Here is a 17,031-nt window from a genome sequence, read left to right as displayed (position 1 = left end):
CCCTGTTCCCAATCCTGGGCAGCATCTTCCTCTCAATTCACTTTCTCCCTAAACCCTGCTAGATGAGCTCCTTGATCGTCTACTTCCAGAAGACAGACAGTTTTGCATTGTTGTCTCAAGCTCCCAAGGACGCTATCTTCATCCACCCCTGAGTCAGGCAGTGTCCAGAGATGGTACCTCCAAGTCAAAGCTGAACCACATCAGAAAGTTACTTTGGAAGAAGTTCGCACTGCCACTTCCCTTGCTATAGAAGACTTCAGGTGCCAGGCCTGTCAATCCAAGATCATTCATCAGTACTATAGACCCCGAAAAGAAAAGAACCCACCCACTCTCAGTAATGGTGGGCGTGTCTGATGCCCCTCTCTGAGAATAGCTTCTGCTGAGACCTTTCTAAGTTCAGAGCCCAGTAGTTAGTAACTAAACTCAGCAGAGAACCCATTATAATAATGCACTATGTTTTGTATACTGTGCCTTTACCCACAGGGATATTCATTAAGAATATGATCTATGATGGCATCAGATTGTCTGCCACGGGCTTATAAACTATTACAGACAGTTATGGGGAGGATGCCATTAAAGTCTGCGGTCTGTTCTAAACCTTTGTCCCCTGGAATGGAAAGGAAAGGAAATTCCAGCAAGTCAGCCTGGGCGGGAAGGAGAGGGTGTGAGAGGGAGTTACGGAGTTATATCATCATGATTTCAGAGCCATAAAACTCAGCATAAAAGGAAAGATTATGTCTCTGAATGGTGGAAAATCGTTCTTTAACTACTGAGGAAGTAGGGTGACCAGGAGTCCAGTTTTCGACCAGAACACCCAGTCAAAAAGGGACCCGGGCGGCTCCGGTCCCATTGGGGCTGTGCTTGGGAGCTGCAGGCCAAGTAGCCTCTCGGAGGTGCCTGCACACCAATGCAGCCATAGGAAAGCTCTCGGTGCAGCTCCACACAGCCAATCGTGGAGGGCGGTTATCAGGACAGAGGGGGGATGGACTTTGGGATCTTTGTTTATGCAACTCCTCTGGCCCCAAACACCATATGCACATGGCAAGAAGGGACTGAGGCCAGTATTCCAGCCCATAAATAGGCATAACTGCCTTGCTGACTGTATCAGGGGATAGACTCCACTTCCCTCACCCTCCCATACTTCTTGCACAGTGTCCAGTTACTTGAGGTGTGTCTTCACTACGGACTAAATTGGCACCACTACCATCAATGCAGCGGGCATCAATTTAGCGGGTCTAGTGAAGACACGATAAGTCAACGGAGGAGTGGTCTCCCTTCAACGTAATTAATCCACCTCAATGAGAGGTGGAAGCTATGTCGATAGGAGAGCATCTCCCATTGACATAGCATGGTGTAGACATGTAGATGTAACGTCAACTTAAAGTTACGTAACTTACATAACTTAATTAGCCTAACTGAGATCAAATTACACCACTAGTGTAGACAAGGCCTCAGTCTTTATGTTGGAGAAGGGACTTTCATGCCATATGTGCGGAACTAATGGAGCTCAGCAGCTAAATCAACTCAAGACTACCAAAGTATCTTTTCAGCTGATACTTTCTCTACTGCTGGAATAATTATGACACTACAACAATTAATACAGGGAGTAAATCAGCACAGTATGCCACTTCTCACTGCCTGTGATGTGCCCTCAGACAGGCCACTAACAGTGCAACCACTCAGATTCACACCTGCAGGTCAGGTAAATTCTCAAAAAAGGTAGCACAAGCTTTGCAGGTGCAAAATGAACCACAAAGCTAAAAAGATTTTCTCCTCAGTCCCTTTTAATTTGCTAGTCATGAACCTGTGTGTATCATAAATAATTAATAGGTTATTTAGTGATTTAAAGCTGAAAAAAGGAATTGAACCGGAGACTAAGCCTATCATAGCATTCAGGAATGGTGCTGGCTCTATCTCTTAAATAGCGTACGTATTACTTTTTAAATACTATATAGCCCTCTTTGTTACCAACTGATTGGAAAATTGCAACAATTATCCCTGAACATAAAGGGAATCATGATCTGTGAAATTACCGAGCACACAATTTGCAGCTAAACAGCTCAATCTAGGGCACAAGACAACACTCTCTTTTAATCAGTGCAGTTTGCAGTTAGATTGAAAATATATGTTTGATGCACTGAGACCAGTTTCCGGAGATGCTGGTTAGGGTACCCAGGCCCATGTTCTCACATCTCTCAAGAGGTGCCTAAGGCCCAGTTCTTTTAAGGTATTTGTTGCCTAACTCCCATGGAAGTTAGGTGCTTAAATACCTTCAAGTCTCTGCTAAGCATAAAGAAAAGGAGTACTTGTGGCACCTTAGAGACTAACAAATTTATTAGAGCATAAGCTTTCGTGAGCTACAGCTCACTTCATCGGATGCATTTGGTGGAAAAAACAGAGGAGAGATTTATATACACACACACAGAGAACATGAAACAATGGGTTTATCATACACACTGTAAGGAGAGTGATCACTTAAGATAAGCCATCACCCACAGCAGGGGGGGGAAAGGAGGAAAACCTTCCATGGTGACAAGCAGGTAGGCTAATTCCAGCAGTTAACAAGAATATCAGAGGAACAGTGGGGGGTGGGGTGGGGGGAGAAATACCATGGGGAAATAGTTTTACTTTGTGTAATGACTCATCCATTCCCAGTCTCTATTCAAGCCTAAGTTAATTGTATCCAGTTTGCAAATTAATTCCAATTCAGCAGTCTCTCGTTGGAGTCTGTTTTTGAAGCTTTTTTGTTGAAGTATAGCCACTCTTAGGTCTGTGATCGAGTGACCAGAGAGATTGAAGTGTTCTCCAACTGGTTTTTGAATGTTATAATTCTTGACGTCTGATTTGTGTCCATTCATTCTTTTACGTAGAGACTGTCCAGTTTGGCCAATGTACATGGCAGAGGGGCATTGCTGGCACATGATGGCATATATCACATTGGTAGATGCGCAGGTGAACGAGCCTCTGATAGTGTGGCTGATGTGATTAGGCCCTATGATGGTATCCCCTGAATAGATATGTGGACAGAGTTGGCAACGGGCTTTGTTGCAAGGATAGGTTCCTGGGTTAGTGGTTCTGTTGTGTGGTGTGTGGTTGCTGGTGAGTATTTGCTTCAGATTGGGGGGCTGTCTGTAAGCAAGGACTGGTCTATCTCCCAAGATCTGAGAGAGTGATGGCTCGTCCTTCAGGATAGGTTGTAGATCCTTGATGATGCGTTGGAGAGGTTTTAGTTGGGGGCTGAAGGTGATGGCTAGTGGCGTTCTGTTGTTTTCTTTGTTGGGCCTGTCCTGTAGTAGGTGACTTCTGGGTACTCTTCTGGCTCTGTCAATCTGTTTCTTCACTTCAGCAGGTGGGTATTGTAGTTGTAGGAATGCATGATAGAGATCTTGTAGGTGTTTGTCTCTGTCTGAGGGGTTGGAGCAAATGCGGTTATATCGTAGCGCTTGGCTGTAGACAATGGATCGAGTGGTATGATCTGGATGAAAGCTAGAGGCATGTAGGTAGGAATAGCGGTCAGTAGGTTTCCGATATAGGGTGGTGTTTATGTGACCATCGCTTATTAGCACCGTAGTGTCCAGGAAGTGGATCTCTTGTGTGGACTGGTCCAGGCTGAGGTTGATGGTGGGATGGAAATTGTTGAAATCATGGTGGAATTCCTCAAGAGCTTCTTTTCCATGGGTCCAGATGATGAAGATGTCATCAATGTAGGGGCAAATGCATCCGATGAAGTGAGCTGTAGCTCACGAAAGCTTATGCTCTAATAAATTTGTTAGTCTCTAAGGTGCCACAAGTACTCCTTTTCTTTTTGCGAATACAGACTAACACGGCTGCTACTCTGAAATCTGCTAAGCATGTTAGCAATGAGCTGATGGGGACGTCTGCACATCAGCAAATAAGGGCTTTGAATTCTTTATCTGCAGAGCTAATGAGAGCATGATGCTATAAGGTGCCAAACAGCTCACAAGATCAGGCTCCTTCTCTCCAAGTTAAGCCAATTTTCAATTGTTAAATGGCCAGGTTCAAGATTCATAGCCAGGTTGTAGTTGAGGAAGGTCTGTCTATTTCCTCATTTATATTACAAACCTCCCTATTGGGGCAGAATTCACAGAGCCCGCATGAGGTCTATGCAGCTTTAGGGTGGGATTTAGGTACCTGCCTATTGGTAGCATGTCTGATAGCAGATGATCCTATGCGGCACAAACACAGTCTCTCCCATCTCCAGCGTTTGTACCATTGTTTGAGCTACTCAAGGGCCATTAACACTCAGGATGCTACTTTATCTGCAGTTCTGATCACAGGGTTAAAATGGGATTCCATGAGAGTAAACACCAGGAGAGCCACATGAAAATCTCTGGACTAGCCCAGTTTCCTTCCATCGGTCGCTGGGTCATGGTTGGCAGGTGTTGAACATAGCATTTACCCATGTTGAGACCAGACCAGCTCCCCATCCTACCCTAAAGTTTGACTCTCAGCATTAGAGAGAGTAATGTTCTGGTTTTCAGCCTAGTCTTTATCCAGCTTCTGGTTTTGTACTCCCACTTATTTATAGATGTCAATGTTCTTGACTGCACCTCCAAATCAGATATGTAAATTTCAAAACATCATTGTATCTGCAAATACTGAGGTGCAAAATTGTTCTCATAAATGTTTCCACCACCAAAATGGGAGGGTTTCCAAATCTGCCCTTCCATCTCTAATACCCAAAATGGCACTGAGAGGTGTTCATCACTGAAAACAATATTTCAACTTTTAGCACAGGCCACTTAAAACACCAATTTACTGGTCTGACAATTCTAAGATAGGCATAACTCTTTACAAATGTGTTGTCTTTGGCATTAGAAAAGGCATCCTTCCAGCTGGCTGTGCTAGGGTGGGTCCACAAGTGTTTTAGACAGGGATTATCCAAAAATACACAATTCTGATTCTGAGAATGAGTCATATAGATGCTCCAATGCCACAAGGATGAGAATGATATGATGGATCGATGGATGAGAAAGAAAGAAAGAAAGAAAGAAAGAAAGAAAGAAAGAAAGAAAGAAAGATAACTGACTTGGCAAACACTATGGAAACAGTATAGTTTATTGGTTAAAACATCAGACCACCTGTATTCTATTGCTCATTCTGCCCCTGACTCATTGCATACTGGGCAAGTCAGGGTTTTACAAAGACTTCTCTTAGGGTGGGTTAGTGTAACAATAATATTAGCTATCGAGGAGAGAGAACATTGTCTCCTTACAGAGAACAGTGATGAGATATGTTTATGTAGTGCCTGGCTCCCCACCTTGGCTCCATGGATTACACAGATTATTTCCCTTGAATGAATAATTCATTGTCAAATTACACTGTGTTGTATTCTAAGTCATTAGTCAGGACCACTGATCCCTCAGGGGAGGGACTCTGATTAAAGAAAGAGGAGCAACAGGTATTTTATGCAGCATCCCGAGTGAAAATCTGGAGCTGAATGGTAACCATTTAACAAAGGGAGGGCTCCTGCCCTTTCACTAGTACATATGTAGAAATGACGTTATTTTAAGCACTGGAACTGTGTCTCCCTAGCTGCTCCCCTCCTTGGGAGGAGACTTAATTCGGCTCATCAACAAAATAGGCTCAAGTCCTACAATGAGATCCACCTGGGCGGCCCCTGTGCATATGTGGAACCCCTAGGGCCCTTAGTTCCGTCCGCCTGGTTCCAACCACAGGATCAGGGCCTTAGAGGAATGCTAATTCAGAGCGAGCTTCAAGGACGTGATTAGTAACTAAAGGTACTAAAGGCCGACAGTGATCTGAGAGGAGCAGTGAAAAATCAACTGGGCAGGAAAGGAGAGAAGCAAGAATGATTCAAAGAGGTGCTGAATGTACTGGACTTTCTGCCTCTTGTGATTCCCAGTGTAACCTCCCTTCCTCTACCCCAGCCACTGCAAGCTTCCCACCTGCAAGATCTGGCAGTGAGCATGCACATGGAATGAATTACTGCAGTGACTAAAGAGAGTGATTTCTCTGGGTTGGAGTTATGGGGACCATGCAGAGATGCTACCACCTGCCTCCCCAGCCTATGGATGGTGGGAACATTTCCCTCTGTAGAGTCACCCGTCTCCTAACCTTTGGGAACAGGATCCCAGCAAGAGCTGGTGTGATTGGAATCTGCTTTGACTGCCAGATACAGAAAGGTGTCCAGGGAGAAGAACACAGACCATTTTATAGGTAGGGATAGGAAGATGCTGGAATAGGTGATTCTTCTATATGAGCGCAATAGACAGACTTTGTCCAGGTCTGTTCAGCACTGCGGGTAGATGGTTAAAATTCACTGGTTAGTAACCACGTATAAATCATGTGCTGTGAGGACACAATCTGTGGGCCAGATTCTCAGCCATGCCACACCCTGCCACTGAAGAGCGGGTGAGGTCAAAGCCTCTTACCACACCCATGCTTTTAGCCACAGTTAGTGGTGTGGTAAGTAGTTGTTGAATGGATGCAGCCTAGCTTTGTAAGGTACTTTCTTGTGGGCTATCATCTGTGTTCATCCCATCCATTATCATGGACCACTATAGCTAATTCAGTAAGGACAAATGCAAAGTACTCCACTTAGGAAGGAACAATCAGTTGCACACATACAAAATGGGAAATGACTGCCTAGGAAGGAGTACTGCAGAAAGGAAGGAGTACTAATGGATCACAAGCTAAATATGAGTCAACAGTGTAACACTGTTGCAAAAAAAGCAAATGTCATTGTGGGATGTATTAGCAGGAGTTTTGTCAGCAAGACATGAGAAATAATTCTTCTGCTCTACTCCATGCTGATTAGGCCTCAACTGGAGTATTGTGTCCAGTTCTGGGTGCCACCTTTCAGGAAATATGTAGACAAATTGGAGAAAGTCCAAAGAAGAGCAACAAAAATGATTAAAGGACTAGAAAACATGACGTACGAGGGAAGATTGAAAAAATTGGGTTTGTTTACTCTGGAAAAGTGGACTGAGGGGGGACATGATAACAGTTTTCAAGTACATAAAAGATTGTTACAAAGAGGAGGAGGGAGAAAAATTGTTCTCCTTAACCTCTGAGGATAGGACAAGAAGCACTGGGCTTAAATTGCAGGTTTAGATTGGACATTAGGAAAAACTTCCTAACTGTCAGGATGATTATGCAGTGGAATAAATTGTCCAAGGAGGTTGTGGAATCTCCATCACTGGAGGTTTTTAAGAGCAGGTTAGACAAACACCTGTCAGGGATGGTCTAGATAATAGTCCTACTATGAGTGCAGGGGACTGGACTAGATGACCTCTCGAGGTCCCTTTCAGTCCTACAATTCTATGAAACCTTCCATCTCAGAAAGCAGAATCTGAAACCCCAGTGAGCACTGCCCCATTGACTGCAGTCTGTTTCCCAAACCTTCCCTGAACCACAAACCCCATGGCGCCTCCAGCCCCCCTGCAAACAGAGTGTTCCAGGTTCCCCCAGGACAGACGCTGGGTGTGTGAGAGCACAGAGTGTTGTTGTGGAGACACAAGAGAACGTTGGAAGCACAGATGAATGAACCTCTGCCAGAATCATTTTTTATTTTATGCAGCCTGGTTCACCTCTCCATACTTAAAGCGAACCTGCTATAGTTAGTCAACAGCATAGTCGCTGCTTTCTCTGTGGATGCATGTGTTAATCAGCAGCACAGCGGGTGCACACCTGATACATTTGGCAGCAGCTATGTTTTACCTGGATGATCCTGGTACATTCAGCAGCTGCATTTTCCTTGCTGTGCCATGGACCTTGGCATGCCAGGATATCTGGCCTGAGCAAAGCCATCATTGTCTCTGAAGTACTTTGAAAGTCCTCTGCACTTCTTATGTGTTTTCCCCTGCCTTGTGAAAAACAGCTGCAGGGTGGAGAGAATGTTATCTAGTCTCCAGGGCATACTAAAGGCAAGAAATGTAATATCGACACCTCTGGTGTGCATGTGCACACATTCTCTCTCTCTCTGGCCAAGCAAACCACCACATCTTGATCGAAATTCAGGCTTAAGAGAACGGCACCAGTTTGGTTCTGATGACCATGGCCGGTATCCCAGCAGTGTATTAAACATTCTCTTAGCTGCCGCTGCCCATTACTCATCCTCCCAGCAGGAGTAAATTGGAGCAGCTCTAGTGATGCCAAAGGAACTGGGCTAGTTTACACCAGCTGGGAATCTAGCCCAAAGTGCCAGGCTTGTTCCTCTGGGGATGTCTTGATACATGAAAAAAAAAAGGAAGGAAGTGCCCAGATCCCAATGGAATTCAAAAGGAGTTGGGTATCTCACTCCCTTAGCCTCCTTGGACAATACCAGCCTGTGTCCATATGGTTCCACTGTGACAGACTGCCAAATCCTATTGCTTTCCTGTTTCACAAGCTTCACACTTATTTACTCTCTCAATGAGCCTAGCAAGGAGGACTGTGTAATGCAGAAACAAGGAGAATTAGATGCTAGGGAGAGATGATGAAACATGTGAGTGCAGGAGTGTAACCAGGGCCAACAGGCAACGAGATCTAGGACTCTTTCCTCTATTTCCCTTCACTCACACTAGGGCTCGTCTACAGTTGAAATGCTACAGAGGTGCTGCTTACGTGAACACTACATACGCCAACAGGAGGGGCTCTCCCATCAGTGTAGTTAAACCATCTCCCTGAGAGGTGGTAGCTAGGTCGATGGAAGAATTCTTCTTGACCTAGCATTGTCTACATGGGGACTTAGGTCGGCTTAACTATGTCACTCAGGGTGTGGATTTTTCATGCCCTTGAGCGACATAGCCAGGTCAAGCTAGTGTAGACCAGCCCTAGAACTAACTTAGTCCACAAACTCTTGCTGGAACTAGGGACAGAATGTTTTGAAAGGAGGTTTTCAGATGAGCATCCAGAAGTTCATGTGTTTCTCCAAAGCTCTGCAGTCTAGAAAGAGAGATGGAAATCTTAGGACAGACAGGGCCAGATAAAGGTAACCTGGGTCCCTCCTGACACCACAACACAGGACTCCCCAAGGTCCTGTTCCAGAGAGGCAGTGCCATGGGACCCTCTTTTCTCCCCCAAGGATTAGCAACTGGGGCATCCCAGTACTTTGCCTTGCAGCTGGAGTAAATCTGCTTAGCTAGGAGGGATGGGCTTGAAGGACTTTTCTTCCCCTGTCACACACAGAGTTCTTTCTTAGGGTCATGTTGGCAGGGCCTCTCAAAGTAGTGAGCAGTTCACACTTCACAGTGCTGTTGTGTCAGGCTGCCTGCAGACTCAGGCAAACATCATTGCATCAGATACCCTCAGGTTACATTTTCAAGCTTTTATTCACAACAAGGAGGGCTAGAAACTCACTGTTTTAAGTGGAGCTAAAATTCTGATGTAATCCTGTGACTCCAGAAGCTGGGGCCTTAGACACAGGGCTAGACACAGGGCTATAAATGTTATGCCTTAATTCAGCCCTTCGAATAGACTAATGTTCATCCGAGATGGGTACCACTACAGACAGGGAGTATTTCTGATCATGGTTCAAACCAGTAATTGCAGAGCTGTATTGCAAAGAAAACAAGTTAACCATGCTTTGAACTTCTGAAAGAATTTGGGCTGGTTCTGAACATGAGATGAATGCTCAGATTGGCTCCCACTTTACCCAGCCTCATACTTTAGCTAAAGCACTTATGTTTTCCATAGTGCGGGTGTAAAAGTGCACAATCACTTTTCCATACAGGCCACACCCCAACCTGCACATGCTACTCAGACAATGCTCGGGCACCAGTCGGGTGGGCACAAAGTGCATGGATGCTTTGGCATGAACTCTTATGCAGCAAGTCCTCGCTGGAGTGCACCAGCTGGGATGCAGGCTTGGGGGTTGTGCTGCAAGCACGTGCCACAGCAGACAAGCATCCTGTCCAGTGCATTGAGCTCCCCAGCCTCCCTCCTCCCAAGTACAGATCACCCTCCCAACTCTGACCTACCTGCCTAGTGTAGGCAGATAGCCACTTTCATCCTTCTTCCCCAGTGCAAACATTGCCTGCTCGTTTGTGTGTATGTGATGGGTGTTGTCTCTGGGGGGAACTGACTTCATGCTATGCAGAAACTAAGCAGATGGGCTGCCTAGTATGGAAAACTGCCTGCCTAGTATTTCCCATGATGTGGGGAGGAAAGAAACATTTAGAAGTGGGTCTTGTCTTTGAGGAGCTGTAGCTCCCAGCAGACGCTGCTGGGGAAAGCAAAGAGGAGGATTATCAGAGAAAAGGTCAATACCATTTATAAAGGTATCAGGAGCAGGTGTAATGAGGGTGCTGGAGCAGAACTGCATGTCCTTGATAATAAGCATTATACGTATTAAAATAGCAGGGACAAAGGCTGAGGAAGGAAATAGAAATTGATCCATGTTAAGGTTAAATGTGGCAAAGGGCAGCTGTGCAGTAAAGTGCAGGCATGGAGAGAGATGCCAGAGCCACCGGGAGCAGCTTGGGAGAGGGTACATAATCTCTTAGGCGGAAGAGCAGGGAGGTCTGCACAGAGCAGTGGACGCAAAGGGGGAGAATACACACAAAGCCAGTGGAAAACTGGCTTGAGCTCCTAAGAGGGGGTTACTCAGAGCCAGCCCTAGAAGGAGGGGGCTGTGCAGGAGGAGGCTGTTGCACCAGCTGGGGAGAACCTGAGATGAGAAAGAGAGGCTAGCTAAGCAGATGGCGCAACCTACATAGTTCTTTCCCAGACCAGGCTGTGCTGACCCAGATCCTTCTGAGCTGGGAGAAGTCAGCCCACCAGTGAATGCTGGACCTGATTCAGAGCTCACTTGCACCAATTTTACACTGGGGTAACTCCAATGACTTTAATAGCATAACCTCTGACTTACCCATATAAGTGAGGGCAGAATCAGTCCCTCATAGCTCATACGCAGAGAGATTGAAAGGACTGGGATTGTTTACCTGACAGGAGATGAGTCAGAGGCATCATCATAGAAGTATATAGAATAATGAAGAGGACAGAGCAGGCAGATTGGGAACTTCTGCTGTTCCTGTCTCACAAGAACAATGGGACCTTCAGTAAAACTGCAAAGTGGCAAAGTTGAAACTGATGAAAGGAAATTCTTTTCCATGCAATGCATAATTAGCCTGTGAAACTCACTGCCACATGATGACGCTGAGGCAAATAACTCAATGAGATGGGTATTTGGTTAGCACGAACACCCAGTTACAACAGTGAATGCAGACAAACAGTTCTGGAAGAGATAAAAACATCACATTTCAGGATTTAACCCAGTCTAACTGGTAGGGATTAGGAGGAGACCTTCATGGGGGTAGATTGTCCCACAACTGCCTGCCTATTATGGGGTTCTTAAGCCTTCATATAAAGCAACTGGTGCTGGTCACTGTCAGAGCCAAGATACTGGGCTTTATGGAGCCCCGGTCTCACCCAGTCTGGCAGGTCCTATGTTCCTATGCTTCAGAACTGGCCCACTGTGGAAGATGATTGGTTACATTCACACTTATAAAACATGGCTCTAGAACACGATGAAGCTAAAGGACTGGGATTTTTCATAAAATGTTTCATTTGCAGCAGGAATAGAGTAATTACAATAGTGCTAGTAACAGTGCTAATTAATCAGAGCTTTCCATCTTCTTGTCTCTACAGTGGATACGACTTTGACTATGACTACTACAGAGATGACTTCTACGACAGGTGAGCGGAGGAGCGATTGCCAGCAGTGCTGTATTCTGTGTATGCTTCTCCATGAGTCACAGCTCAAAACGCTGGACAGAGTAGAATAAAGAACAGCAGAGCTGGGGGAGAGAGACTTTGCAAAGGCAAGGCAGTGGCAGAAAAGAGAAGTTTTCAGATGAGGTCTGAAACCAGCTGGGGAGGTACAGGAGACAGGAGCGGCACTAAGTGGGGTGAGAGGAAATTCAAAGGAAGGAGAAGAGGAAGAATGGAAGGGGGGAGAGGAACCAAAGGTCCTTCCCCTGTAAATGCACCCCAGCCCTTACAGGGTCTTGATCCCCTCAATTATTTCTGAGAACAAAAGCCTTCAGGGGGAGGTTAACAAAACACATTAAATAACAGACCACTGCATTTAGAGAGAGTGATCTCAGCATACAGAGAAATTGCCAGCATAAGGACTGAAACGTGTACAGTCAAACTGTATGCCAGAGTCCTGGTTCCTTTCTGTCACTAGTCAGGGTGTTTGCAGTGGTGTTGTAGCCGTGTTCGTCCCAGGGTACTAGAGAGACAAGGTGGGTGAGGTAATACCTTCTATTGGACCAGCTTCTGTAGGTGAGAGAGACAAGAAGAGCTCTGTGTAAGCTTGAAAGCTTGTCTCTCTCTCACCAACACAAGTCAGTCCAATAAAAGATATCACCTCCCCCACCTTGTCTCACTCTTCATGGTGTCATGTAGCAGCAGTTCGTTTGTGTGTAGCGGCAGCAACCTCTAGTGGCATGATCATGTACCATTCCCCTTTGTGGCTATTGCTGGCCTATCTTCCAAGTCCCGTTTCATGCTGAAAGTGCGGCTTTCACTCCACTGTTTGCAGACTGTAACCTGTTTTGACACACACAGGCTTTTCGAGTATCGAGGCCGGGTCTCTCCTGTCCCCAGGGTGGTTCCTGTGAAGCGTCCCCGGGTGACCATCCCCTTAGTCCGACGCGTAAAAGCAACACTCCCCGTCAAACTTTTCGCCAGATCGGCTGCCATTGCAAACAGCTCTGCCAAATTAAAATGTGAGTACCTATGTACGCAGGTAGATCAAACACAAGGAACAAGGTGCCGACATCCCATCAAATCACCTGTATGATATATTATAAAACATGGCCCACCGAGAAGCTCCAAGTGTTTCCCAAGCTCTGATCAATTAAGCCTCACAGCCCCCTTGTGAATGTTATTATCCTCATGCTACAGATGGGGAAACTGAGGCATGGAGATGGAAAGTGACTTGCCCTAAATCAGTGGACAAGTCATTGATAGAGCTGGGAATAGAACCCAGGAGTCCTACCTCTTAGTCCCATGCTCTAACCATTAGATTGTGCTTCCTCCTTAATTACACTAATTAAATACACCTGGAGCTGACCCATAATTCAGAGCAGGGTGCTCATTCTTTGGAAGAGCAAGGGCCATATTGGTAATTTGTCAGGAGCCCAGGGACCATAGATTAAAATAAAATACAAAAATATGAAAACCTCAATGTTTGCTTCTACTTGTACCTGCTCGATAGAGTAACTGAATGGGTCTTTGGTTTGGTTCACCAGTAAGAACGAGTTCTAGCTGCTCACATATAACAGCAGCTGCAATAATAGGGAGTGGGTGGGTGGGAACGATAAGGCGTCAGCATTGTTTATTGCTGAGATCAGGGCTGCAGAACTCAGAAGAGCTGGGTTCTGTTCTTAATTCTACCACTGGCCTACTGCGTGACCTTGGGCAAGTCAGTTTCCCTTTCCAGTGCCTTGTTTTCCCCATCTGTAATATGGGAATAATGACACCAACCTACTTGGTAAGGATCTGCAAGCTCTCTGGATGAAATGCAGTGTGTATACAGGCAAGCTCTTCTAATTCACACTTGGCTACTTTGCACACCCCCATCATTCACACTCATAAAGTCAGTCTCATCCCACCTCTCAACCCAGACTCATTGGCACAGATCTATAATGAGGCCTCATATTTCTAAGACCTTTACACAATATACTGTGCAATATGTACTGTGAAGTCTTCTAAATAATTAACATTCAGCTGCTTTCCAAACAAACCAAGGGCGAATACCCAGGGATGCGCTGACCTTCCTTTCTTTTAAATCCTGTTGTTTCACTTTCACTCACCGATATACAACAGTCAGTAGTTGACAAGCGGCAAATTAAGAGAAGCTAGCAAGGTTCTGTGTTGTACAAAGGGTGAAATCCCGGGAGTCAGTGGTTCAGTGGGGCCAGGATTTCACCTAAAGGATTGATTTGATATTATTATTTATTGGTTACACTTTCTCCTAAGGCTGCACGTGGTTCCCTATTTTACAATCCTCCATCTGAGCATACTCAGTTCTTCCGAAGAACTCAGCCAAAGACTGTTCCTTGCTCGCCATTTCCATGTTTGTACTGCTCGCCAGTGAAGAGGGGCAGTATTGGCACATTGTGCACTGCTATGTCCCAGATTACTGAGACCTGAGACTCCTGCACGAGGGGCCAAGAGAGCTGACTTAACTCCCAAAGTCCTGTTCCAGCAGCACTGGGCTCAGTGTAAAATTTGCGCTTTACAGGCAGTCTCCTCTTTAGTCGTTGTGAAGTGCCAGCCTTGAATTTGGAGCGGGTGTTCCTGAGATATACTCTGTCCTGCATGTCAATGGCTACATGTAAATCAGGAGCACTGACTTCACTAAACCGTCAGCATGCAGGATTTCACAGGATCTGATTGCATGGACAATGTCCATAGGCAGTGTCTTTCTTAGTTGCCTGGGGGTGCTTGAACCCCCACTCCACCCCTGGCCCTGCCCCCACTCCACCCCTTCCCCCAAGCTCCACCCCACTTCTTCCCACCCCAGTTCTGCGCTCGCTCCACCCCACCTCACCTCTTCCTGCCCCCGCTCCGTCCTGCCCCGCCTCTTCCTGCCCTGTTCCACCCCTCACCTGAGCGTGCCCTGCCCTCACTCTGCCCCCTCCCCCCCACACCTCCTGCATGCTGCGGAACAGCTGTTCACGGTGGGTGGGAGGAGCTGGGAGGAACAGGAGACGCTGAGAGGAGGAGGAGGCACTAACCAGGGGGGCTGCCGGTGGATGCTAAGTACCCACTATTTTTCCCTGGTTGCTCCAGCTCTGGAGCACCCACAAAGTCGGCACCTATGGCAATGTCATTCCCTGCTACTCAGGTCCGGATTAAGACCTTTAGAGGCCCTAAGCACTGAAAAGATTATGGTGCCCCCCCATATGTAATTCAAAATAAAAACAATACTATACTATAAAATAAAATTTTATTTTTCGAAATGACACAAAACTTACATGTATGCTGAAATTAAAATAGCTTCTTTCTAGATTTTCTGATTGGAAAATTCTGGATAAGTTCATCGAAGCTGACTTGACAAAGCATGTCCGCTTCCATGCACAATAGGGAAAGTGAATCAAGTCTGTCCTGACACATTGTTGTTCTCTGAGGGCTTTTTATTCTTTTCAACTGAGAAAAAGAGCGTTCTGCGGAGCAGTTAGTACTCATCAATGTTAGAAAAATACGTAGTGTGATCTCTACATTTGGAAATACACATTGTATTCCATCTTTCAATATTGTGTCATGAAGATCAGTGTGACTGAATTTCATTTTTCCTGTTTCATTAAACTTTGTGTGCATATAACAGTGGAACTGCTGTACTTCTCCACAGAAATTCATGTTCAAGTCAACAGAATATGAGTCAACTAGCTTTTGGGAATCTTGTGAATATTGTTCGTCAGATAAGTCCATATTGTTTACAAAAGAAAATCTACTTGATACTTCTTTGTACACTTCACCTCTCCTCTTCATATGAGTTTCAAGTATATCAATTATAGTGTAGTAAGTAGATATGCGAAATTTGTCTCTAGGATTCAGTGCTGTTTCTGTTGCACTGCTATCATTTGCTTCTTTTTTCCTGATTCGCTTCCAGGGCTGGGCTTCTTTGTAGTTAGTATCAGACAAGATATCTTTTGATATGTCTTCAAATCTTTTGAAATCATTCCTCAAAGTGGGTAAGTAGTCTGCTAATGATTGACAGAGATCTGCACATGTTTTCAAATCCAATTCTTTTTCTTGGAGAGCTTGACTTGTGTGGTAAAGATGTTGTAAAATTTCATTCCACATGGTCAACATGAATACAAACTCTAGTTCAGTGTGGCTTTTCAAATTGAGGAATGTTATAAATCGTTCAACTGGTTTCCCATCTGTGGGAGACACACATCTTAGTACAATACTCAATTGTTCAATATGTGAAAGATCAGGTGTAGAGTTGACAGATAAACTGGAGTACCCAGCAGTATTTATTTCATCCACAATAGCTGAACGAACTTTGTCACTCATTAGACCAATGAGTTCATCACATATTCTCTTGGATAAGTATGATGGGTTACCTTTGCCAGCATTCCCATATTTTGAGATATGGCCAGCTAAAAATGGGTCAAACTGACTCACAATCCCAAGAAATTGCCATTCTGCAATGATTCAAATGTGTCATTTGATCCCCGGAAAGGCAGACCACATTCAGCTAATGTTTGAATAAAGGCTCTAACACGCTGCAAGACATGTTGCCAGTATTCATGCTCCCCTTTAATTTGTTCTTCCAATTTTTGTGTCAATTCAAAGCCCTGTCTTTGATTTAAATATGTCAACATTGAATCTCTGTGAGTAGTGCTATTTTCATGTTGTTCAATTAAAACAGTATTCCTCCACTCACTAAATCTATCTACAGCAAACCGAGATGTTGAAGGTTTATATGCAAAAAGTTTGCAAACAAAACAGTACACAGACTCAGTTGATGGTGAATACAGTAGCCATTCTTGAGTGTATTTCTCACCATTCACTTTCATGCCAAAAAGTATTTTTTGTGGACAATATCTTGTTTGTTTGCCATTGGTAAAAGTCCGACGTGATTTCTCAAATGGCCCAGTGTGGTGTTGAGAGTCATTTGGTCCACGATCTATCCAGTAAGCTACATCATCGGTACTAAAATCAACCCACATACCAGGATCTTTTCTCCTATTATTTACAGCATGAGCAAGTTCAGTCTCTGACGCATCCACATCTTCTAGAACAATGTCTGTTTTACTACCAGGAGAAGGATGATCAGTTACAGTCTCTGACACATCCACATGTTCTGGAATGGTGTTTATTTCACCAATAGAAGAAGGGTCAGTCTCTGAAACACCTATAGGTTTTGGAACGATGTCTGTGCTACTGAGAGAAGATGTTGCTTCTGTTGGATTCGCTTTGAAAAATGATGTCAGCTTTGGAAGATTTTGGAAAATTTCACTAGTTTTTTGTTTCTTTTCTTCCACCAGTTTATGTTTCTGTGCTCCACTCAGTTGGTTACGTTTCATCCTGCCCCTTATCTCA

At 45.0% G+C, this 17,031-nt stretch overlaps 1 protein-coding gene across 5 annotated transcripts in view; it reads left to right on the top strand.

Moving 5' to 3' along the window:
* Positions 1-17,031, top strand: part of RALY (RALY heterogeneous nuclear ribonucleoprotein) — a 281,882-nt gene that overhangs the window by 248,977 nt on the left and 15,874 nt on the right. For all 5 annotated transcript variants that reach the window (XM_043495639.1, XM_038369803.2, XM_043495638.1 and 2 more), the window contains 2 exons: positions 11,614-11,661; positions 12,538-12,698. In XM_043495639.1, the coding sequence (XP_043351574.1) occupies positions 11,614-11,661; positions 12,538-12,698 (209 nt within the window). The remainder of the gene's footprint in view (positions 1-11,613; positions 11,662-12,537; positions 12,699-17,031) is intronic.

The sequence above is a fragment of the Dermochelys coriacea genome, chromosome 13 (assembly GCF_009764565.3).
Source record: "Dermochelys coriacea isolate rDerCor1 chromosome 13, rDerCor1.pri.v4, whole genome shotgun sequence".
Lineage (NCBI taxonomy): Eukaryota > Metazoa > Chordata > Testudines > Dermochelyidae > Dermochelys > Dermochelys coriacea.
The sequence above is the reverse complement of the archived record's forward strand: the minus strand, read 5'-3'. Positions and strand labels throughout refer to the sequence as shown.